Below are 24330 nucleotides of genomic sequence, written 5' to 3'. Positions count from 1 at the left end.
GAATTGAAAAGATTTCAATGAATATTTTTCTATATTTTACACTACCAAAATTTGAGAATTTTTCCAGTATATATGTAGGAGTGGATTGCTGGTTCTTTATAAATTCTAGATAAATATATTTTTTATATTTATTGCTAGTATCTTTTCTCTGCATGTAGCTTACCTTTTTATTTTATAGTGACTTTTGTAGAGTAACTGCTTTAAATTTCTGTGGAGTCATGTTTATAAATGTTTTCCTTTTTAGTTTATGCATTAACAGAATTATTTAAGAAATCCTACCCAAACTCAATAGTCTCATATATTTTCTTCTATGAGTCATAAGAATTTATTTTTCATATTTAATCTTTAATCTACCAGAAATTGATCTTTGCGTGTGGTGTGAGGTAGGGATCTATTTTTTTTTTTCCATACTGGAAGCATTATTCATTAAATAGCCCATCATCTCCCAACTGATTTGTAATACAATGTCAGATACCAAATTTCCAAGCCTGAGTGGCTCACCTGATAATAGTTATTATCATCATTTTATAATATGCCTAGCTGTCCGCTAGGGAGAATCCTTCTATTGTCTTTTTTAAATTTTTCATTATTTTAGGCTCTTGCTTGGTTTAGCTGACTTATGCATATGAACATATAATCGGCTTGTAAAGTTCTATTAAAAGACATAAAGCAAAATATACCAAAAACAAACAAACAAACAAACACCACCCACCACCTGGGGATTTTGATCGAGATTGTACTGGATAGAAACTTGGGAAAAGTTGTCTTCACAGTATAGAACATTCTTACCAATGAACATAGTTTACCTATTGATTTAGTGTTCTCTTGTGTCTTTCAAAAAGTTTTGTATTTTTTTTCCATAATTTTCTTGTCTTTTGTTAATGTTATCCTTTGGTACCTTAGATATTTTCTTACTGTCATAGGTAGTAGTGTTTTAAAACTCTACTTTATAACTGCTCTTGATGTATTAGAAAATAATTGGTTTTGTATGAAAAACTTATTAGTTTAAGTTTGTAGATTTTCCTAATGTAGACAATCATACTTTTACAAATAATGGCAGCTTTGTTTCTTCCTCTCATGTTTCAAATTTTTATTTCTTTTTCTTATTCTACTGAATTGCCTTGAGCCTCCAGTCTAATATCAAGTAAGAGTGATGCCAGTGGGAACCCTTATTTTGTTCCTGACTTTAATAAAGGACTTCAGGATTAAGAATGACACTTAGTGCAGATTTTCTTTAAATGCCCACTATCAAGGTTTAGCAAGTTCTCTTCCGTATTGCATATTAGTTGTTGATATTTAACACTGTTTCCACCATTCTAAGCACTTTCTTGTACCAAAGGGGCATAAAACTTAAAACTGCACTTCCCTAAATCTTTCGCTAGTAAGATCCCACAAATGAAAGCTACTTGTCTGAGACTGGAAGGTAGAAGAAAAAGGGAGCCACATCTCTCCAGAGGCATGTGTCTAGGCATCAGCAGATGGCAAAGTAGGGGTTTTGCGCACGTGTTCAACCGTCCTCATGAGAATCACTCCTTTCTTGCACACACTGCTCAGACCATTTCAGCATTTTTCCTGTCATGTCTATACTAGATTTCCTGAAGGGAGCCCCCTCAGGAAATTTTATCAATAATAGATAGTGCATTTTATCAAAAGCTTCTTTTGTACCTCTTGAGATAATCCTAATGGTTTTTCATAAATCAGTTAATATGGTGAACTACACAAGCATATTTTCGTAATGTTAAATCCTTCTTGTATTCTTGAGCCAAGTTCAGTGTGTTAGTAATTAGTATTTTTTTTCCTTATACATTATGAGGCTAGGTGGGCCCAACATAAACTACAGTGTGAGTGGCAAGATGTGCAGAGGGGAAACAGGGAGAGACTGGGAGCAAGAGAAACAATCCGGTGTTATATCTATCTTTTACACAGCAATTGTAGTCCTTTTACATTTATTATATCACATATCTTTTGATTTATTTTTATAGTTTTGGTTTGTGCTTTTTATTCTACACTTTCTATGCCTTTAAATATCCTTTTCTGGTTTCTATTGGAACCACTGAATTATCTTTATTCTAATTTACTCCCTCTAATGATTTGAAAGTTAGATTAAAATTTCAATATGTACCTTGATTTAATATCTAAAATTAATCAATATTTTTACCCTCCTCCAAGCAATATAAGGATCTTAGAATTCTTTGATTTTTACTTCCCCTTCTCAACCTTCATGTTATTTCTACCTAGATTTTTATTTCCATTTGCTGTTATACTCCAAATATATTAGTAATTTTCCTGTTGTTTTATTTTTTGCAGTTTATACATCCTGATATTTACCTATATGTTCACCAATTTTTGTTCATTATTCTTTCCTAAAGTTCACTATTTCCTTCTAAGTTCAATTCTTTCTTCCTGAAATATATCAGTTAGTGGTTATTTCAGTGACAAACTCTTTCAAACTTTGTGGAAAATATCTTTATTTTTCCTTCACTCAAACAGTGAAGAGCCCCTTGTCCTCTGGCTTCTGTCATTGCTGTTGAGAAGTCTTTCCTCAGTCTTACTGCCATTCTTCTGCAGGTAACTTGGTTAAAAAAAACAAAACAATGAAAAACAAATAAACAAAAAACCCCAGTTTGATTGAGATATAATTCATATACCATGGTAACCATATTTCCCCCTTGTTGCTTTTCTGTCTAGATTTTCTGACTAACTTTAATATTATTGTGGGAATTCTCTCTCTCAAAAATAAACAAACATTTTAAAAAATGTAAAAACTCTCTCTCAAAAATAAATAAACATTATTATTTTTTTTTTAAAGGGGCGCCTGGATGGCTCAGTCGGCTAAATACCCAACTTCGGCTCAGGTCATGATCTCGCAGTTCATGAGTTCCAGCCTCTCATCCGGCTCTTTACTGGCAGCTCAGATCCTGGAGGCTGCTCCACATTATGTGTCTCCCTCGCTCTCTGCCCCTCCTCCACTCCTGCTTGCTGGCTCTTTCTCGCTCTCTCGCTCTCTCGCTCTCAAAAGGAAACATTAAAAATTTAAAAATATTATCGTGGGAATTAAGTAAAGGAATATCACCTATGCACTAAGTTAGTGCCACATATAAATCTTCATTTGAATTGGCCATAATTCTGAGCATATACTGGTTACTAATAAACAACTATATTTAGCTGAAACTGGCACCAGAACTTTAAAAGAAGGTGGTATGCTCCATATCTGTTTATTTTCATTTAGTCCTTTTTCCCTTGTACTCCATTTGTATAGCTTACCCCCTCCCACCCCCGTATCCCACGTGTTCTTCACACTCGGCATGAGGCGGCTTGCTATGCTTTTTTGTTTTTCTTTGCTCTAGTCTCTGCTATTGTGAGTGCCTAACAAGGTTAATATGCTGCTGCTGTAAGTATTATCATTTGGGATGTAATTATCACATGTGGCTAATCATGCACATGCTGAGAGGCTGGGAACTTGTTGTTTTTAACTGGAGGGGACATCTTAATGATAGTTTTTGACAAGAACCATTATACGTGTGTCTATATACACACATATACACAATGCAGTAATGCACTGTAGAAGGAGACAAAGTGAAAGTTGGAGAAAGAGAACCTGACAACAGAATAGCTAATATATTTTTTAACATAGCACTTGTATGAGTAACATCAGCTTGTTAACCTCATTTAATAGGGAAGGAAATGAAATTCAGAGAGGTTAAGTCAAATGTTGAGGCCATGCAGTAATTAGGTGGCAGGCAGAACAGAGCTGCTAAATTGTTAGTGAATTGCTGTCCCATGAAGCCAAATTTGAAGGATAATCAAATGTTTCTAATTCTCCATGGGAACTTTTTCAAAATCATTTGTAAATGCATATTAGGATTTCTTATGTCCACCAGATGCTGTAAACTGCTTTTTTTCACCTGGACCATCCTCCATGCACAGATGTAGAGACTATTCCTTACCATCAGGTTGCAGACTAGCCTATACTACCTTAACAGCAATAATGACAATATTTTTGAACACTGGCCACACATCCTAAATGAAGTATTGCCTTGAAAATGCCTGGCATGATTCTTGCCACACTGTTAAGGTTAGTTCATGTTCTTACTTCATTAATATGTTGTTTCTGAAGAGGTCTATGGGATAGTTTCAGTGATTTTCAAATAGCCCATTTTATCATCTGTAGACCACCTATTATTTGGAAAAAAACACAGAAATTTATAACATGGGCATTTTCCAGAAAGATAGAAAAAGATATATAGATAGATGTAAATATAGATATACAAACCTAGCTAGCTAGCTAGTTAGCTCTACCTGTCCACCCATCCATCTACCCATTGGATGAACAGAGAAAAGGTTAACGTTGGAAATCAAGCAGTGCCTTAGCCACATACTTTCTCTTGGGAATGGATGTGGTTTATGGAGAGTGTTACAGAAGATGCCCTCAGGTGTAGGTGCTTGGTACTCTATCCTGTCCAAGGTTGAGTCAGGGGAACAAGGTTGGACCTTGAGATATCAACATAACCAAAAACAATGTAATTCCAAACACAGAAGCTGAGGCTCACATTTTATTTTGACCCACCTGACCCAGCTGAACTATTACAGACCAGACTAGGCTTTCTGCCCAATATTGTAGAATATTCAAATACACTGAAAATTTGAAATATTTGTACAATGGACACCAATACACATTATGCCCAGGATCTTCATTTGCTATATTTTGCTTTATTTGTGTTATGGACTGAATGTGTGTATTCTCTCAAAATTCATATGCTGAAGCCTTAATCCCCAATGTGATGGTATTTGGATATGTGACCTTTGGAGGTAATTAGGTCATGAAGGTGGATCCCTCATGAATGAGAATAGTACCCTTATAAGAAAAGACATGAGAGAGATGATTTCTTTCTCTGCCATGTGAGGATACAGCAAGAAGGTGTCTGTCTGCAAAGTAGGCAGAGGGGTTCTCACCAGGAACCGAACCAGATGGACTTTGATCTTGAACTTTTCAGCCTCCAGAACTGCGAAAAATACATTTCTGTGAAGTCACTTGGTCTACGGTATTTTTGTTGTAGTAGCCCAAACTCAGACAATTTTCTTTCTCACATATCTGCATTTATCTACCCATCAATCCATCTTAGCCATATTCATCCTTGCTCTTCACTCATACTTAAACATTTCAGCATGCATTTAACTAACCAGAGTTCAATACTTTGTTTTTTCTATTTTAAGGTACAATTGAACAAAGCTTAGTACCGTCCAGTAAATTCTGACCAACGCAAACACCCATTTAACCCATACTCCCATCAAAATATAGAATATGTCCATCACCATGGAATATTCTTTCACGTCCCTGCCCAGTTCATCTTGACAGGCAACCACTCTTCTGCTTTTTGTTTTCACTATAGATGAGTTTTGCCTATTTAATTTTTAAAAAATCTTTTAATGTTTATTTTTGACAGAGAGAGAGACAGAGCATGAGCGGGGAAGGGGCAGAGAGAGGGGGAGACACAGAATCCGAAGCGGGCTCCAGGCTCTGAGCTGTCAGCACAGAGCCCAGTGCGGGGCTCGAACCATGAACCGTGAGATCATGACTTGAGCTGAAGTCAGACACTTAACCGACTGAGCCACCCAGGTGCCCCTAGTTTTGCCTACTTTAGAGCTCCCCATAAATGGAATCATGTAGTAGGTATCCAGTATGTTTTGGAGATCCCATGTTAATTTCATTCTTTTTTAGTTGTTGAATAGCATTCCACTATATAAATATATCTTAACTTGTTTATTCATGCATGTGGACATGAGGGCTCTTTGCAGTTTTCATCATTATGAATGAATCTGCTCTAAACATTCTTGTCCAGGTCTTTTCTTCTCTCTTCTCTCCTCTCTTCTCTCCCTCTCCCTCTCCCTCTCCCTCTCCCTCTCCCTCTCCCTCTCCCTCTCCTTCTCCTTCTTTTTTAATGTATGGGTAAATGCCCAAACATAGAACTGCTGGATTTTCAGTGAAAATTTAGTTGTGTAGGAAACTTCCAGGACTTTTCCCAAAGTGGTTGCTCCATTCCCACGAAGAAAGTATTCTCCACATCCTCAGCAGCACTTAGTGGAATCCACACTACTTTCAGCCATTCTAGCAGGTGTCATGAAGACTCACACCTAAGAATACTCTCACTAGCTCCTGCCCATGAAAGCAAAACCTGCCTCTCTGACTTCTCTCCCTCAAGGATTTACCTCAGAAGTTGAGAAGGGAGCCTTACGTTTCAGTGGTTTATTTCTTCTAAGGCCCCAATAGAGAAGAGGACATTCATCTACTATTTGCCCATCTTTCCTCTATGTTGCTTAGGAAGAAAGTTTAAAATATCTTAACAGTCATCAACTGGATCAAGTTGGCAAGTTCAAAGTTATCTTTTGTTTCATGATATATTTTGAGGCAAAAGATTCTCACTTTTAAATCCCAGTCTTTCTCCCAGCTTCCAGCAATATTTAGAAACTTCAGTATTCAGAGAAGAAAAACTCCTAATATTCAGGCTCAACCTCTTCTCTTTCAGGCTTCCTGGAGGACCATTCTTCGATTATCACAGCTAGTCTGTAAAGCAGGGTTGAGGCTCCCTCTTTTTGGAAGAGGGAACTGTCCCTGAGTCCAAAGTCTCACGCACAGGGTTTTAGGACCCTCACACAAGTATTCCCACACATGCCTCTGCCCTGGCAGGCAGCACCTCCTGGCAGACTCTGACCTCTGATGCAGGGCTCTGGTGGCACCTCCCGCCCTCCCTCTGCCTTGTGGGGACAGCGCACTTGGCAGTCTCCCTCGGCCACCCTCCACCCCCAGCTTGCATCCTCTTTTCTCTCCCTTTGTTCCAACTTTGCTCAGTTGTCTCATAAAACTCCTGTTCTCTCTCTTATTTTCTTCCATATGGGAACTAAAAATGTAGCCTAAGCTTGCCTGATGACTGCCAAAGTAGTGTGTGGCATAATAAAGTGAGACATCATGAAGAACCAGTGCCATCAACATCTGAAGCCCTTGAAAGTACCAAGAGATCCCTTTTACAATCTCCACAAAGGAACCTTCTACTTTCTCAACCCCTCCTAATGAAACAGGCTTTTCCTCAAGTACCAGCATTCTACATAAAAAACCTTTTGTCTTCACTACTGGGTTTCTGGGTTAATGAATAGTGTCACAGCAACATTGTCTCCTATTACTTTGGTTAAAAAGATGCAGCATGTTAGTTAGGGTTTAAATTAAATTGTGACACCATGTCTATGAAAAATCATGTAGGAAATGCCAAACTGACTTAAACTCCTGGAATAAGATCAGTTTCTAAATTAGGGCTTGCTTTTTTTTTTCCCGATTCAGTTTTAAATATTTGTTATAAGAATTTCCTCTCTGGCATGTTTTCTTTTATGGAGAAATGTATAATGATACATAGTACCATCCTCAACATCACAGCTTTCTATGTAGTATTTCTACCTAGAAAGTGTATATGATTACAATCCCATTTTACAGATGAGGAAACTGAGATTCAGGATAGTTTAATAACTCCCAGCTAGTAAGTGGCTGAGCCTGAATTCACTCCTTAGTTTGTTAGCCTCCAGCTGATGCTTTCTCTGCCACCATACTGCTACCCTCTGCACAGCTGAAAGCTTCCCAGCATGGACTGGAAAAGGTCATAACTGTGTGATTCACTTCCCCATCATTCTCTGCAGCTCCACCATGTTCTTCCCAAGTAATTGTCCAGATCTCACCAAATTTCAGGAGGATAGGGAAAGAAACTGGCAAAAGCTCTAAAGGAAAAGCAGTAAACCCAGATAGAACTATTAAAAGTTGTGTCTAGCAAAGAGACTAGCTGTGCAACTAATAATCAGCACCTATGATGCATTTTTAAATGACTTTCATGTGGCTAGGAGCATCATCACAAAATATGGCCTAAGGATCTGTTCTCTTGTGGTCCAGAGGACTGGATTTTCCTTAGTAGCTTGTTCTAATGGTGTTTAATACAGACTGACTAAAAGCTGCAGCACAGGTAAAGACTAAGAAGACTAGGAGCCTAGATTTGGCTACAGAAGCTGACCCTTTTCTACCAGCTTGGCTGGCTCCTCACCTAATGCTCACATGTGAGGCTAGAGTCCATCGACTGACTCCTGCAGTCTCCCACGCTGTTATCCACTTCATCCTTATTTCAGTAAGACACCAGTCCCTGGGGCAGACAGGCTCACTAGCCCTCTACTCTACTCCTTCTAGTTTACCCTCTGAACTTGAAAGGCTGGAAATTCAACAACATTTTTCAGACTCTCTAGCGGCTTAGAATTCTAGACACAAATTAGGTTCCTCTGGTTATATGTATTTGCATGAGATCTAGAGGGCAGAAGTGAGGCAGAAACCATCTTCCTGGCCTCTTTTAAGCTATTTTTGCTGACAATCATGAAAAGAGAGTTAATTTTTAGCAGCATTATTCCAATGCTCAATCTCCAACTTCTTGGGTACTGATAGGCAGTTGTGGCTGTTTCCAGCAGTATTTTTATTCTGGCTTTCTAAACCCAGGACTTCGGCTATGGGAGTGTCTTGAGCCCCTCTTTCCAGTGGTAATCTCCAAAATGGTAGTTCTCTTGGTAAGTCAGACTTGTATTGCCCAAAATCCTTCTCGTCCACCTCCTCCTCTGTCAACATCATAACCACTAACATTTCTTGTATGCTCACTGTGTTAGGCACTTTGCTAACTGCTTCATAGAGATCATTTTATTTAAACCCCAAAACAACCCACGAGGAAGGTACTATTAATATCCCTTTGTTCCAGATGAGTCTACTAAGATTCAGAAAAAAGAATTAAATTGTACTGCATCATAGCAAAGCCAATGGGTAAGTGGATAGAGCTGGAATTTGACCCCAGATCTGCCTCACTCCAAAGCCTATGCTCTGCCTCTTTAAGGTATTTGCAGGCCTAGAGCCTATTAGCAGATTTTAATTGCCCATACACATTACGTTGCTGAAAACATACCACTTTTTTCCCTTTGACAATATACATGTAGAGGCCAGCCTATTTTGCATCAAGATATATCCAGATATCAAAGAAGCCTTCGATTTAATGAGATAGAAATGCATTTTCAATATCCAGAGGTATCACTTTGTAAAAAAATGTCTAAGTCATACCAGGATAATTTATCTGCAAAAGTTGAAGAATTAACACCAAAGCAAACACAGCCTTCTACTTGCCTCTGGAAGGCCCAGAGCTGGGGGTACAGACATGCACTTACCAGGCGCTCTATTAACAGCGAGGTTTCGGAAATGGCTGCCTTTGATCATTTGCACAGATAATCGCCCCGTTGTGGCATTGTAGGACAGCCCCACCAACAGCTCTGGCGCCCCTCCATGAGACAGCGACTGCGTGGATGAAGCACTATCACTGTGAGAAACTGCAGATGGGCTGAGCGGAGACTCTCCACTCTGGAGGGGAAGAACAACAAAGAGTCCATTGGCCCACGCTGTACTACTCTCTTACAGAAAGCCGATATTATGTTTGGTGAAATGGCGGCCCAATCTCGACTGCTGCCAAAGATTACTAACGGCGCACTTGGTGTGAATGATAATGGGCCTGGGGAGCGCAGTCATGGATGAGATTCCCTGCATTATTAGCTGACATAGTTGCTTCAAGAGCCGTCTCCATTCAATATTTCCTCTCTAAAGACAAAACGGACAAAGATGTTATTACCAGTGTAAATCAAACCCTCTAAGATATGTGAAGAGCTAATAATACATTTAATATAGACCAAAATTCCCTCCTGTGTAATTTGTGCTTGAATGTTTCTATGGAACCCATCCACTCTAGGCATGAGTTTTGTTTCTGTTCTCTGCAGCTTCCTGATGAATGTAGCAATACAGGAGGCACTTTGTCTTCACTAGAAAAAGAAATGACCACTACTGTCTACTACCACATAGAATATTTGGCCCCTAGTTCTGCTTCCTAGGGTTGTCAGCAATATGCCAGATGCTACATTTTTCCCCCTGAGGAAATGAATTACATTGAAAATGAGCACTTTTATGACTGCTTCGTAAAAAAAGCCAATGCACTGACTGTGGATCTCAGAGACATTGCATGCACCAGGTGAGCCTAGGGGAGAGACTATGCTTTCGGTCCTGTTTATTCACACACACGCTTTTCCAAAGTACCCACATTTATACACCAGACATATAGGGAGGAGAAGAGCAAAGTAGGCCAGGATGTTGACTCTCACTCAAGAAGCATGCAGTGGGCAATGGCACTGTGAGGGCAAGAGAGCCAGCCTCCCAGAACCACCAACACCTCCACCAGAAACCACTGCATCAGACTTAGCTCACAATTTCTTCTCAACATCTTAAAACATTTCCTAAAACTTCTTAGCAAAACCCCAACAAAATACGTTAAAAGGAATTAAGTACTCTTTGCATCTGTAGGAAAATATCCTATTTGCCAGGCCATGGTAGAGCCCTGGGCTTTCAAGAAACACAATTTGTAAACTATAGGGGTAGCTGGTTTTGATAGGTACCATATAGCCCCAGCTGTCTGGTTTATGATAATCCAACAGTGACATATTTGCTTAGTCTGGGGTAAGGATCGCCCCTCCTCTATGTCTCTACAGAAGCATCCATCAAGGCACCTATCACTACAGAGCTTGCCTCTCGCATCACATTTTGAATCCTTACAAATCACTCAGTCTGGTGCATAGACCAATGTCTGACATGTAAACATTCTCAACAAGTAACTGATGAATGGAAGAATTTTTACCTTAAGGTTCTTTCACATGGGCACATCTTCCCCACTCAACTCTGTGGCCCCAGCACAGGGCCTGGCACAGAGAAGTAGGGGTGTGATCATACCTATTCTCATGCCTTCAAGTGCGTGTTCCTTCTGACCTCCTCTGGCTTCTGTTTTCCATGGTTTCAGATATACTTTGCTCAGAGTTTACGAAAAAAGAGGGACTTAAGCAGAAATGAGACATGATCTGGCTTATGTTTTAAAAGGCTCATTTGGCCCCTGTTTTGGGAATAGTCTATAAGGGGCAAAGCAGGAAGGCCACTAGGAGGTCATTTCAGTAATGCAGCAGAGTTAGGTTCTGGTTATAGTTTGAAGATAGAGTCAATGGGATTTCAGGTGGAAAGGAGAGAAGTCACAAATGACTTCGAAGGTTTTCACAACTAAAAGAATGAAATTTCCTTTAGCCAAGATGGGAAGGCTTCAGGTAGAATAGATTTAGGGAGACAAGTCTGGGGATATTAATTTTGAGACATCTATTAAAAATTTAAGTGGGTGGGTCTCCCATCACTATACTCCAGACTTTCTGGCTCCTTTCCTCATCCTGAGAACAAGCTCCTTCCTGCTTCTTGATGCCTGCATGTGCCATTCCCTCTGTCTGGAACCCTTGCTTATCCACATGTCACCAGTCTTGTTCTGTGTTTGATCACCACTTCAAAGACACATTCTCTGACCCTTCTAAACCAACAGCAAACTCTATCACTCTCTCTCTCCCTTTGTGTACCTAGTCTGCTATTGTTTCCCCTCCTCTACCAGTCAGGAAGCTCTTGAGGGCAGAGGCATCACCCATTTTGTTCTTTCCTACATCCCTTCTGCCTATACAGTACTGGACATAGTAAGCACTCAGTAAACATTTTTGAATGGATGACGGATTGGCCCAAGAGCCCAAGATTGCTATGTGATCTTTTTACATGGTTTTTCAAAGCCCTACATACTAGATGACACTTAACCCCCATCAATAGTTTTCCATCTTGTAGACATACACACCACACTGTCCTTCCTCAAGACCCCAGCAGGGATGCAGAGGATAAGATACGTGGGAGGAGGCCAGTCATATGAATGGCAGGTCTTAGAAGTGGCTGGACATCAGGGCTACTGTTGTAGCCTACTCAAACACACGTTAAGGAGCTCCCCTTGAAAGTCCCATCTCTGAGATTCATCACAATGCACATTAAGGGTGGGAAAGGAGGAGCATCGTCAGACTACTGGTCAGTTATTCACAGGTTAAGCCCTTCCCCCACACTGTTGCTGTCATTTCCAGAAATGGACAGGGAATACATCCATCAGCTTATAGGGAAGATGGGCACAAAAAACCCATTGTACCATGAAGTGCAAATCATGGCTTACAAGGATGAGGAGAGCCAAATGGAAAATTAAATTAAGGTGTTTGAATTCACAGGCTGAATGTACTAAATCAAGAGCTGACAATTCCAGATCCTTGAACATACCGCATCATTAGCAGCACCATTTAACATACTCACACTGATATTGCTTCTTGGCTCCAGAACCAGAGTCACTTTCATTTCCCCTTCTGGGTTCAGGTGGCTGAGATGGAACAGCTTCTCTCCCATCATTCTCTCACGGGTCATCTTGCGGGCAGCATACAGGCGGAAGCGGATAGCACAGGCAGCCACATCTCTGGGCTCCAGCTTGGTGAAGGTGACCTTCTCCTTAAAAACAGGGTTGGGGCCTCTCTGTATGCTTGTCCTTCCCCTCTGTTTCTTACTGGGCAGCAGAACTACGTGAACTTGCCAGGAGTTGACACCACTTCGGTCCTTATCTGGGAGGCCCTGCGCTCTCACAATGGTCACTGTGAGCTTCTGGCTGGAACCTTTATATTCAAAGATGACATCCAAGTCACCACATTTTGAGATGGGCTCCAGGGCCCCAGTCGGCACCTGAAAATTGGCCCCATCCTGTTCCTGTTGCAGATAGAGGAAGAGATTAGGAATGGAAATGATAATGCCCAAATACATTTTGGTGAGATAGAGCCCCTCTGTGCTCCATCAGAACACTGTACTTTTTGACTGCTAGCACACATCCCTGTTCACTAGAAGGGTCTGTTTACTGGTGTACGTCTCCCTTAGATTGTAAATTCTTTGGGGGTACAGCGCCTGGCATAAGGTGAATCTTCACGAATGCTTTTGGAATGAATGAACAAAGCTTTTATATTTTACAAAGTGTTGTCATATACACTCTCAAAAAGCACACCTGACCACTATCATTGAAACCGAGGTCTAAAGTCTAAAATTAGTCACCTATACAGCTTCCAAGAGAGAACTTTTTCTGGAGTTCCCAGGAAAAATGGTTGAGCCTGGGCCTGTGCTCCAAGAGCCAGGACTTCCTGCAGATGAGAATCCTAATGGGGGTCACAGACAGGTGATTCTTCAGTAGATTTTCCAGCTACATGGGAGAAAATGTCTAGGGTAGAGCTTCTCAAACATTTGTGTGGACTTGAGTCACTCAGAGTTTCTGATTCTGTAGGACTGGGGTGGGGCCTGAGGCTCTGCATTTCTCAGGTCACAAGGATGTCACCACTGGCCTCAAACCACACTCTGAGTACTGAGGGTTTAGGAAGGCATCCTCAGCAGCCACTTAGCAAACAGCAATACCAGATGTGGAGACAGAACTCGGGTTGAAATCATAACTCTACCATGGACTGGCTTTTTGACCCTGGCCAAATAGGCCACCCTCTCTGTGCTTTAGCTGAAAAATGAGCATTAAGATGCCTATTTGATGGAGTGTTACAGCGAGATTTTAAGAGATATGGAAAAACGCCTGGCTCAGACCAGACTCCATAAATACCTATTCCCATCAATGGACTGATGATACCTATTTTCAAACATGGCCCCCCTCATACAATATCACCCTTCGACAACAATTCACCCACAGCCAGTCAGATCTGATGACCTCACTGAGAACACTGAACTGAGCTGATTATAATGAAGTAGTCTCTAACAAACTATAAAGAATGTCAACATAATTTGATTTTTTTCTATGAAGGCATGATACTTACTCATAACTAAACTTTGGCCTGATTCTTATTATAAATCAGAACCGATTCTTATTTATGTGACTGAACACCAGACTTTGATAATCTAAAGACTATTTTAAAATATATGATAAAGCACCTCAAAAACGTGCATTCATCATCAAAACTTCCCCACAGAGTCAAGGTGAAAGTGCACAGTTCACTGGAATGAGACATCTTTAGGCGACCCAGGTCTACCACTTACTCTCTCTATGACATTGGACAAGGTATTTAATCTTTCCACTTGTGGCTTTCTTCAACAGTAAAATGGGGGATGAAACCAATTACAGGATTGTTGTGAAAATTAAAGGACTTGACAAACAGGAGACATGGAATAAATGTCTTCTCTTTTAAAATGCACATTCGTCTACCAAGAAAATTTAGCCTTTTGCAAAATAAGGGAAGCTCCTTATATTCTTTCCTCAGCATGCATTCATGTGAGAGTGCTTCTATTCAGAGGTACTTAGTTTCAAGTGATAAAAGTGGTTGCTATAGAGACTTCTGAATACAACTGACTAGTGTAGATTTAATATTAGAAGCAAGTCTCCAAGGAGTTAGGCTAACTCAGAAATCAAGTCACAGTCTTCTGTGAAAACTCCCATCTATTTTAGCCTCCTCTTGATCATCTCTATATTGCTTGCTGGATCAGAAGTAATCAGGGCTAACATCTACTAAGCTGTCTCTTGTGCCAGGTACCATACTAAACACTTTATGGTCTGCAAAAGCCCACTTTCAGGCACTTCAGACCTTCTCGGCCTCACCTTTTGTTGCAGCTTTCCAGCAGGCACAGACTGTTGGGCTCTAAGTAGCTTCAGCCTGGCACAGACCAACAAAGTCTTACCGCTTGTCCAGGCAATGCAACTCTCAACTCCCACCACAGGCCTCTATTGATGTCAAGGATTGGAATGTTACAGAATGCTGCATGGCATTCATGTATATAAAGTCCAGAGTGTCATGGAGGTTAATGCCCAACTTGTGTCCCCTTGGACAGATGTCCTGAGATGAGTTAGCACAGCTTCTTGCAGTCCCACAAGATCAAGCCATGAGCCACACTTAGTGGTGGCCAACTTGATTACACATTCTGATACTGGCTCTCCCTTCTACCCTGCTTCATTCCCCCCCTTGTCCCTCACTCTTGTTCTCAGGGATTGTACATCCTGACAAAACAGGCTCTGCTTTTTGGGAATCTACCTAAGAAATGTTATCTTTTAAAATATTCACATTAACCTAGCAAGGTAGGAATTTTAATATCTTCATTTTGTGGGGGGAGGAAACTTAAGGCTTAGAAAGACTAAATAACTCACTCACTGCTCCCAACATCATATGCCCTACCAAGGGTATGCAGGATTTACCAGTATTAATGCTCAAAATCCCAAACCTTAGACTGAACCATGATGACTCCCTTCTACCCCCCCGCCCCAAGCCTCTCACCACAGCTATTTATATTTGTAGTAAGTGTGTGGGGTGAGGCTGGTGTAAAAGGAGAGATGGAAACACATACTACTTTGAATTTCACATCCTTTTAGGTCCCTGCCCTTCATAATAGTTAGCAGAAGTTGTCAGCAACTTCAATGCCAAGGTAAAAATATTCTAGTCAGTGACTTATCTCTCCACTTATCCATCGGGCTATCTATTCAGACAAATGCTCACTCCACCTGCAGGTCTGTGCTAAGCCCTTTGAAGGTCTCTGAAACAACTCTCCTAAGAACCCTGCATAAAACAGAGCTGTAGGCCCTAGCCAGGCTCTGGACGGGGACGATCCGAGCTGTGGCACAGGGAAACTGGGCTCTGTGGCCCCTTCCTGGGTTGATCTGAAACAAAGATTTGTGAAGGCTGGTATTTTTATAGCAATTAATTATTTCAACACACTTTACCTATCACCAGGCAACTAAAGGCTCTCCTCATGCGGGTACTGTTAATACCACTAATCCATCTGACCTTCCTGCAAGGTAAAAATCTCTTCATTTTTATCCCCATTTGGCAGATTTTAATTAACTTCTCAAGGCCAACCAGTTAATCAGTAGAAAGCAGAGATGAAAAGTGGGACACCTGCCTTCCTGTGTGCTCAAAATCACCAGCCACCCGTCCATTGTCTTCCCTGCCAAGCCTTGGGTCTGCAGGAAAAAGTTGACGGCCTTTTCCAGCAGAGAAGAGCGGTGCTCAAAAATCCATCAGCCTAAAGGGCAGTCACACTGTATGACTGGTTTCCTTCTAAGGCAAAAGAAATGATTCCTTTAGCTCTAAGATCCTGATTTTTCTCGAAGATGGGAATACTTGTGCCACGTTGTCAAAACCCTCGTAGGTTTAAAGATTTTCTATCAAATTGAAAGCCTTTGTGTTTTAGTAAGACAGTGTTGATGTCATCTGTGTGGCCCAAAGTAAACAGACCTGCAATATGTTCCTGATGCCAGATACACAGGGGAAGACTGGGTTCTTAATACAGTTAAGAGGCAAATAAATCAATTCTTAAAAGGCAAGCTAAGCCTGCAAAGCAGGCAGTTACAGGAACTGCCTCCGAGCCGCATCTGAGGTTCTACTGTAGGAGCACCAAATTACAGTTTTTGTCTCAAAATAGATAGGAGGTTGAATGGAGCACACAGAGATGTCTGGGTATTTTTGGAGTCTGAGAACATTTAGTGCTCTCAACACCAAGTCTTCTATTACAGCTCTGTGAGTCAGGCAGATGGGAGGTTACCTGGCAATTCCAAGCCTGAGGGAGCAATTATCAAGAGGACAGAGTATCAATAGGCAGGTAAATGGTTTCTGTTTTGTTTTTGTGTGAGAATCCAAAAAGAATATTTTTAAACATTCAATGTTATTGTGTGGGATTTGATAGGACTTGTCAGCAGCAAATCAACTGGGAAGCATAAATTTTTCCCAAAACTTATACGGTTAATAGCTTTGGGTGTCTCTATATGTAGGACTGCCCTTGACAAGCCACAAACCATGTATCTGCGTTACTGTTTCTCATCCTCAGCTATGACACCAACATGTGGGCGCACACATACACACACACACACACACACACACACACACACACACACACACACCTCCTTATGCTCTATCTATACACCCCAGTGCATCAACTATAAGACTTTGGAACATTATTTTCTGTGACTTTTTTTCCTTCTCCTTGATGAGCATCTGGTGTGTATGACAGTCCAGGTCCTTCTAAGAGCTTCCACCTGGTTATTTTCTCAACCAGACCGATGTTAACAAAATCCATTCACTTTTCTCCTTCCTCTTGCCCCACAAATTATATGAATATTTTATATACATATATTACATATTTCATCAAAATTAATTTCAAAGTAGGCAGTAGACATTATTATTTAATATCTCCTAATGTTATAGAATCATAATAAAAGACATCTAGCTAATAAAGAATAACTATAAATGCCTATACGATAATGTTTGTAAAATCTTTATCACAGTGCCTGGCACATAGTAATTGCTCAATAAATGGTAGTGTCTGTAATAATCACCTCCAATCATACCTCTGGGTGGTTAGGAATATTCTGGAGTAAGTTTTAATTAAAAAATAAATTTAGAAGGAGCATCTTTTATCAGAGGTTTATTCCAAAAAGCAAAGTCAATGGCAAGAGGGTCATCACAAACTAATGCCATCTCCTAGATCTTGAATTCAATGCAAATCTAACAAACATACTTATACTGCAAGATATTCATCATATTTTGCATCATTTCATTTGGAGGGCCACTGTATTTTAGTTTAATTTTCAAGTAATTCTCATATTCAAATAATTATAACTCAAGATTGGAGTAAATAAAAATCGACTCCACTTAATTGAAACCATGAAGGAAATAAACCAGTCTTCTCTAAAGAACTAAAAAATCTTTTATATAAACAAGAAGCCTGATTGCTGCTGGGTCCATTCTGTCACTCTTCTTTTTTCCCCCCACTTTGATAGAAATTTATTTCTGATTCTTTTATTGGTATACATAGGAGCTGTGACTTAGTCACCTGAAAAATTTTTATTTCTTATAAATAAAGGCTCTTTAGGTCTTTGTTTTTCAAGGCATTGCTTCCTTTCTGGAGAAATTTTTTTCTTAAGACATGAGCAGGAAGAGGAAAGCAAGAACTCACGAGAGAGCACCCAATACTCAAGCAAAGAAAGAATGGAAAACAAATAACTTGCCTCTGGACTCCACATGGAGCTGCTGTCAGTAGCATAGGAGTCTTCAAATCCCCGGTTATTAAAAGCTGTCTCCAATTCCAAGCTGCCTTCTGTGGACTGGCGACTAAGGCTGCGAGGCACACTGGTCTCTTGGGGAGATGCACCCTGGTGCCTGGTGTTTCCCACCTCACATGGGGACTGTGAATGGGCAGAGATGGGATCATCTTCACCATAAGACAGAGTCTCAGAATAGTTTGGTTGGCTGGCTCCATCCAAACCTAAATGTGCAATAAGGAGACTATTTCAAACGTATTATTATTTTACACCTTTTTACCTAGAGAAGTTGAGCAGTAGCAACAACACAAATCAAGATCTCAAAAACAGAGGCACTGGGTGGCTCAGTCACCAGGCTCAGTTCATGATTTCAAGGTCGTGAGATCAAGCCCCATGTCAGGCTCAATGCTGGGTGTGGAGCCTGCTTAAGATTCTCTTTCTCTCTCTCTCTAAGTAAAAAAATCTCAAAAACAAAACCCATCAAATAACACCTACAGAAATATAATTCTATCCACAGAGTGGATAAACTTGGTCTAGATAACCAAAAAGACCATTAGTTCATTACACGGAATATACAAAGGTTTAATACTTTCTAACAGTATGAATATAAAGGATGTGTGCTTATAAAAAAAAAAAACACATTAGCATTTTGTCAGAACTAACGAACACAAGACTTTGGGGATAGATCTAGAAAGCGAGAACAACAATCTACTATGGAGATCATACTGTCTCCTGACTCTAGGATTCTTCTTTCTCTCTTCCACATTCACCATCTTACCCTCTCCTTGAAAGGCTTCAGTGGTTCTCTCAAGTAAAAAATTCTTTACTTGATCCATGGAACACTGGACTTGGATTCAGATGATCTGTGTTTAAAACCTAGCTCTGTGTTAAGAATTTACACAATATTTGGACTGTCCGAACTTTTATTTTCTTATCCATAAAATGATGATAAGAGCCATCACAGAGTCATGTGGGCACATGAAATAATATCCACCTGGCAGCCACTAGGTTTTCGATAAATAGTAGCCTTGCTTGTTTGTCTGACCCAAACTAGCCTCCTCCAACCCTATAAACCCCAATTTTCTATTGCCTCCCACCTTGCTGTCACCTGTGGCCTCATGGGCTCATCATGAAAACACAAGTTGTGTATTTCTTTTCACGATGGTCCCCAAACCCCCTCTCCTCTCATCTTTTCTTTCCATCCAAAGTCCAATAACTCCTGAATCTTCCCTGACTCCTTGGACTCAGTGTTTTCCCCTGACCTTGGTGTTATTCTGTTTTCTCTTTCAGCCCTGCATCATCTGTGCATCCCCTTCCTCTTCTTTAAAGTCTAGGTTACCTTCGGACAGTAAGGAAAAACTGTCAGAGTCTTCCAAAGCAATAGTTTTCACCCTGACTTTCCTCTCAATGACGTATTCTCTCTTTGGTCTCCAATCTCCTCCAGAAGCCACAATCCCAGGATAAGAGAAAATTAGAGATAGAGATGGGATGAGTGAGTGGGATGACAAAGTAGAGATGATAAATTCAGCTCTCATTTACACATTGTGTGGTAGCAATCGTTTCAGCTGTTGGTCTTAAAGCCTCAGTGAGAATATAAGCTCCTTGAAGGTACTAAGCCACATACAAATACATTCTAGTCTTTATCCACCAGTGGGTTTCACTAAACCCTCAAACAACTTTCCAGGCTAGGCAGGTAACAAATAATTGAAGCATCCAGGTGTGCAGCAATATGGAATAGTGGTGACAGTAGTTTACCAGACAGTTTATGACTCACCTGCAGTAAACATGCAAACTTAAAATTATATTATCACCCTATGCAGACTATACAAAAACATCTTTAGGTGGTCTTGGTACTCAGAGCCCAACTTCAGACTCCTGATTTGGGATTTTGCAACACCATGGCAATCCACTGAGAAGTTCCCCTATCTGCCTTGTTATTCTTAATAATTCAGTGCAGTCCCTTGGAAACACTTTCATAGGACACCATAACATTTTTACATTCACACACTCAGTTATTTGGCAAACACACTTTAAAAAGGCCACAGAAAATGACAGAACGAGAGATACTCCATATGCAAAATCCTACAACATAAAGCAGAATTTTCTTCTAAGGCTCTAATTAGCACATCCATTCCTCATATACATGAACACTAAAATGTCCTATTAAACAGTGGGTCATCCATCAACGTGTGTAGCACCCAGCAGGATTTCAGCACAAAGTCTAACTTTGCCAAGAAATTACCCCTATAAAACTGTCTCATGACTTTAACTCCTACAGTGATAATACCTAGATCAGTAATAAGGGAATTTTCAAAAGCTACATTAAACCTTGAAAAGCTATTCATAACCGAAAAACATAAGAACCATATTAATGTAACAAACCATTTTCTTTGACAGACAAGCAAGGACTGAATTAGAAAAGCAAAGCTAGGGTACAAGTCACAAGGAGAAGGAGAAAGAAACAGGATTCACCATCACATAAAGCCATCTTCCCATCCTGTAAGTTAAGGAAGATCATGTCACCTTAAACACATACAGGAAAGTAATTGCCTATTGTCAGAGAAATGTGTCCTAGCTTCCTAGAAATTATAGGCCATAATTATGTCACATAAACCATATTTATTTTAGCAGAAAACTTTTTTGCACTTTTTAATGCATATCCCACCTTGCCATGGCATAACCCTATTATCCAGTTACTTTATTTTATACTCCCAAACCCTTCCCTCCCACCACCACCCACACACAAACAAATACTTTTTCTCACCATCTACGATGATGGTCAATTTTATGTGTCAACTTGGCCAAGCTATAGGCTTCAATTAATTAATCAAACATTAATTGAGGTGATACTATGGAAGTATTTTATAGATGTGACTAAAGCCCTTAAGCAGTTGACTTTAAGTAATGGAGATTATCCTACATAAGCCTTAAGAGGAGAACTGAGGCCTCTCTGGACACAGAGAAATTTTACCTGTGGATTTCAGAGCTCTATATTTCTCTAGCCAGCTTCAGTAATAGCATAGGCCAATTCTTTGCAATAAATCTCTTGATATATATATCACCCTGATATCACCTTAAAAAGATTATTCTTTTTTTTTTTAATTTTTTTTTCAACGTTTATTTATTTTTGGGACAGAGAGAGACAGAGCATTAACGGGGGAGGGGCAGAGAGAGAGGGAGACACAGAATCGGAAACAGGCTCCAGGCTCTGAGCCATCAGCCCAGAGCCCGACGCGGGGCTCGAACTCACGGACCGCGAGATCGTGACCTGGCTGAAGTCGGACGCTTAACCGACTGCACCACCCAGGCGCCCCTAAAAAGATTATTCTTATATAAACTCTACCCCCATGTGGGGCTTGAGCTCATGACCCTGAGATCAAGAGCTGCATGCTCTGATTAAACCAGCCAGGCACCCCAATATCATCTTGAGATAGATATAGATATAGATATATATATATATATAGATATATAGATATATATATCTATATATCTATATATATCTCAGATCCGAGGTGGATCACTTCATGTAAACCCTCTTTGACATTACTGGGGAGACAGTGTCAATCAATGTACCACACTAAGTCAGATAAGTGAAACAAGAGAGAACGTGCCAGGAACATGAAGATAGCATTTTCTTGGTTCTAATAACCTCACTATTCCATCTAGAATAAAGAACCTCACTTGAAACATGAAACCTTTACTTTCACTGGTTGAACATTTTGAACATATTTTTAAAGTGTAAGAATTGTCTACAATTAAATTTTATCTTAGAAAATCATGTTTAAGGTAGAGTGAAAGGGACATCTGGGTGGCTCAGTCTGTTAAGCCTCCAACTTCAGCTCAGGTCATGTTCTCACGGTTTGTAGGTTCAAGCCCCGCGAGCCCCGCATTGGGCTCTGTGCTGACAGCTCAGAGCCTGGAGCCTGCTTTGGATTCTGTGTCTCCTTCTCTCTCTTGGTCCCTCCCCTGCTCACTCTGTCTCTCTCTCAAAAATAAATGAACATTAAAAAAAAATTTTTTAAATAAAAAAGGTAGAGTGAAAAAAAGCTAAGTAGATGCAGAACAGACAAGAAATGCACAAATCTTCTCTGGGATGAATGCTTAATCTCTTCCTTATTCTTTCTTGCTGGAAAATAATTCACTGATCTAAAGACGAACAAAAAGAAGTGACACAGAAAAAAACATCATGCAATAAAAATTACATTAACATTTCCATGGCATTTGATAACCTAAAATTTAGCATGCAGTTATCCCTTCCTATGAAAATCCTGATTTTCTTCAAAATCTACAAATAATTTACTGCATTATCCAATGCAGTATGCTTTTCCCTCCCTCCAATAGCGAAAGCAATTTTATCTTTTCTGTCACTATCTGTCAAAAATTTCAGAATCCCCAGTTATAATTGAGGTTATTGCTAATTCCAGAAAGGGTAAGTTTGGAATGTTTGTCAGAACTCTCAGAAAAGGAGCCATTTGTATAAATCAGAAACTAGACATTTGGGCTTCTGGGAAATGGGGCCATTAGCTTTTGAATGCAACACGCTGCTCCCAGGGAATCAACTGCTATTAACTTTCATTAGCTAACATTTGCCCTCCTGGTGGAAGAGGGGAAGGCTGTGATGTAACACCAGCAAAAGAAAAAACAAGAGAGGGAGTAAGGAAATGACGGAGGGCAGTAGCTACCGCTACCATGCTTTGGTTACATCACGCATTTATTTTTTCTCTTACCTTGGGCTAAAAGGAATAGCAATAAAATATGTTATGTGGCTCATATCAGTAAGTAAAATTACATGGTGGATAGCAAATTGTTATATTTCTGCTGAAGAATAAGGTTTTTCCTGTATATTCTTTGTTGCTGTTCTTTTTTTGGCCAGCCTTATCCACCTTGTCAAGTCAGAAATTTCTTCTCTGTTACCTTCTCTCAATCCCAGGCTCTCGTTTTTCTCTTTCTATTGCTAAGTGTGGAAAAATATGGAAGACCTGCAACTATGCCTCCATTGGTTTGAGTAATCACATGTCCAAAGGAAAGAAGGAAAAGATTAGAGAACTCAGGTCATTTAGACTGGGTCACTAAAGTGGACAATGTTCTTTTTCTCTAGCTTTTTACCAACTACAATTCATAGACCTTTCCCTGTTTCAATAGCCTATGCCTATTCAGGGTTCCAGGCATAAAGGACTCAGAGAGATCCCTGACCTTCACTAGAAAAGCACTAAGAAATAATGCACCGTTCTTTCTCCAGGTTATTTTGTGTACATGGGGGGATAGGAGGAGGACTCTTAACAAGGTCTACCTACTATAACAATTCACAGGCTGTGCTGATCTACTTCAGAGTATTATTCCCTCCGCTTTGTGGAAGGTACTTAGTCTGAAGACATCAGAGAATGGCAGAACACTTTGCTCTTGCCCAGCAAGCAATTCTCATGTGGCAGAGGATGGAAACAGAGGGGTAGGATGGGGGGCGGGGGGGAGGGTAGAAACTACAGAAAATGAGGACAAATGTACAAGGTATGTGTTATCTGAAAAAGGCTATTTGATATTATTGTAAAACATATATTTATTTGAAAGATAAAACACACATATTGTTTTAAGAACATCAACTACTAAAAGAAAGTTTCCAAAAATTTTTCTGAGGTCATATACATATATGGAAAATAGACTCTAGGATTCCAAATGAGAGAAAAATGACAGAATCTCAAGGTCAGCAAACAGGTATGTGAAATGTTTCTATTTATCAGAAGAGGACAAGATTTTATAAAGCTTCATAAATACCATTCTAATTCTAGCCATCAGTGTTAAAAATATACAAAATGATAACCTAAAAGGAAGGAAGGGGTCCCACAAATCAGGGGTAAGGATTTTGGCACTTCTTATTCATTCCTCCCAGTTCCCTGCATGACAGCCCCTCTGTGAGGTTGGTAAGACCCCCTCTACTCTGTTTCAGCCTCTGGGTCTCGCCCCCTTTTCTTTTCGTCTCTGGAGCCTCAGATACAAGTGTAGTAATCAAGTGACTCAGAGCTGTTCTTACGATTGTCCATCCCTGCTCTAGATAAAGGAAGGGTTTCATGCAAATACCTTCACAGGCAGACACTTCTGTGTTATCCTCTTCATGGGTAGAGAGCAGGTGGCTGAATTTTGATTTCTGCTCCAATCCCACCTGTGTGCCTTTCTTAGATGCTTCTGAACGAAAACTCTGGGACCGGGACACAGAAATCTCAAATTGTTTGATCACCTCCTCATCACTGTCAGAAGATGTGCATGGCTCTTCATCATCTCCAAAGCTGTTAACTGGGAGCAAACAAGAGCCATGAGTTTCATGGGGGGCCCACAATAATACAGAGATAGGTAATTT

The 24330-nt window shown here is 40.2% G+C and overlaps 1 protein-coding gene across 2 annotated transcripts in view; it reads right to left on the bottom strand.

Annotated features, from left to right (window-relative positions):
• The window catches only part of SYT16 (synaptotagmin 16), a 94239-nt gene that overhangs the window by 5731 nt on the left and 64178 nt on the right, over positions 1 to 24330 (bottom strand). Inside the window, exons 2-5 of one of the 2 annotated variants that reach the window (XM_040477335.1) lie at positions 24054 to 24266; positions 17949 to 18205; positions 12242 to 12682; positions 9226 to 9415 (exon numbers count right to left, since the gene is read on the bottom strand). In XM_040477335.1, the coding sequence (XP_040333269.1) occupies positions 9226 to 9415; positions 12242 to 12682; positions 17949 to 18205; positions 24054 to 24266 (1101 nt within the window). The other variant, XM_040477336.1, reaches the window with a different exon arrangement.

The sequence above is a fragment of the Herpailurus yagouaroundi genome, unplaced genomic scaffold, assembly GCF_014898765.1.
Source record: "Herpailurus yagouaroundi ecotype Mexico unplaced genomic scaffold, PumYag 141, whole genome shotgun sequence".
In the NCBI taxonomy this organism is placed as follows: Eukaryota; Metazoa; Chordata; class Mammalia; order Carnivora; family Felidae; genus Herpailurus; species Herpailurus yagouaroundi.
This window is presented reverse-complemented; position numbering and strand designations above follow the sequence as displayed.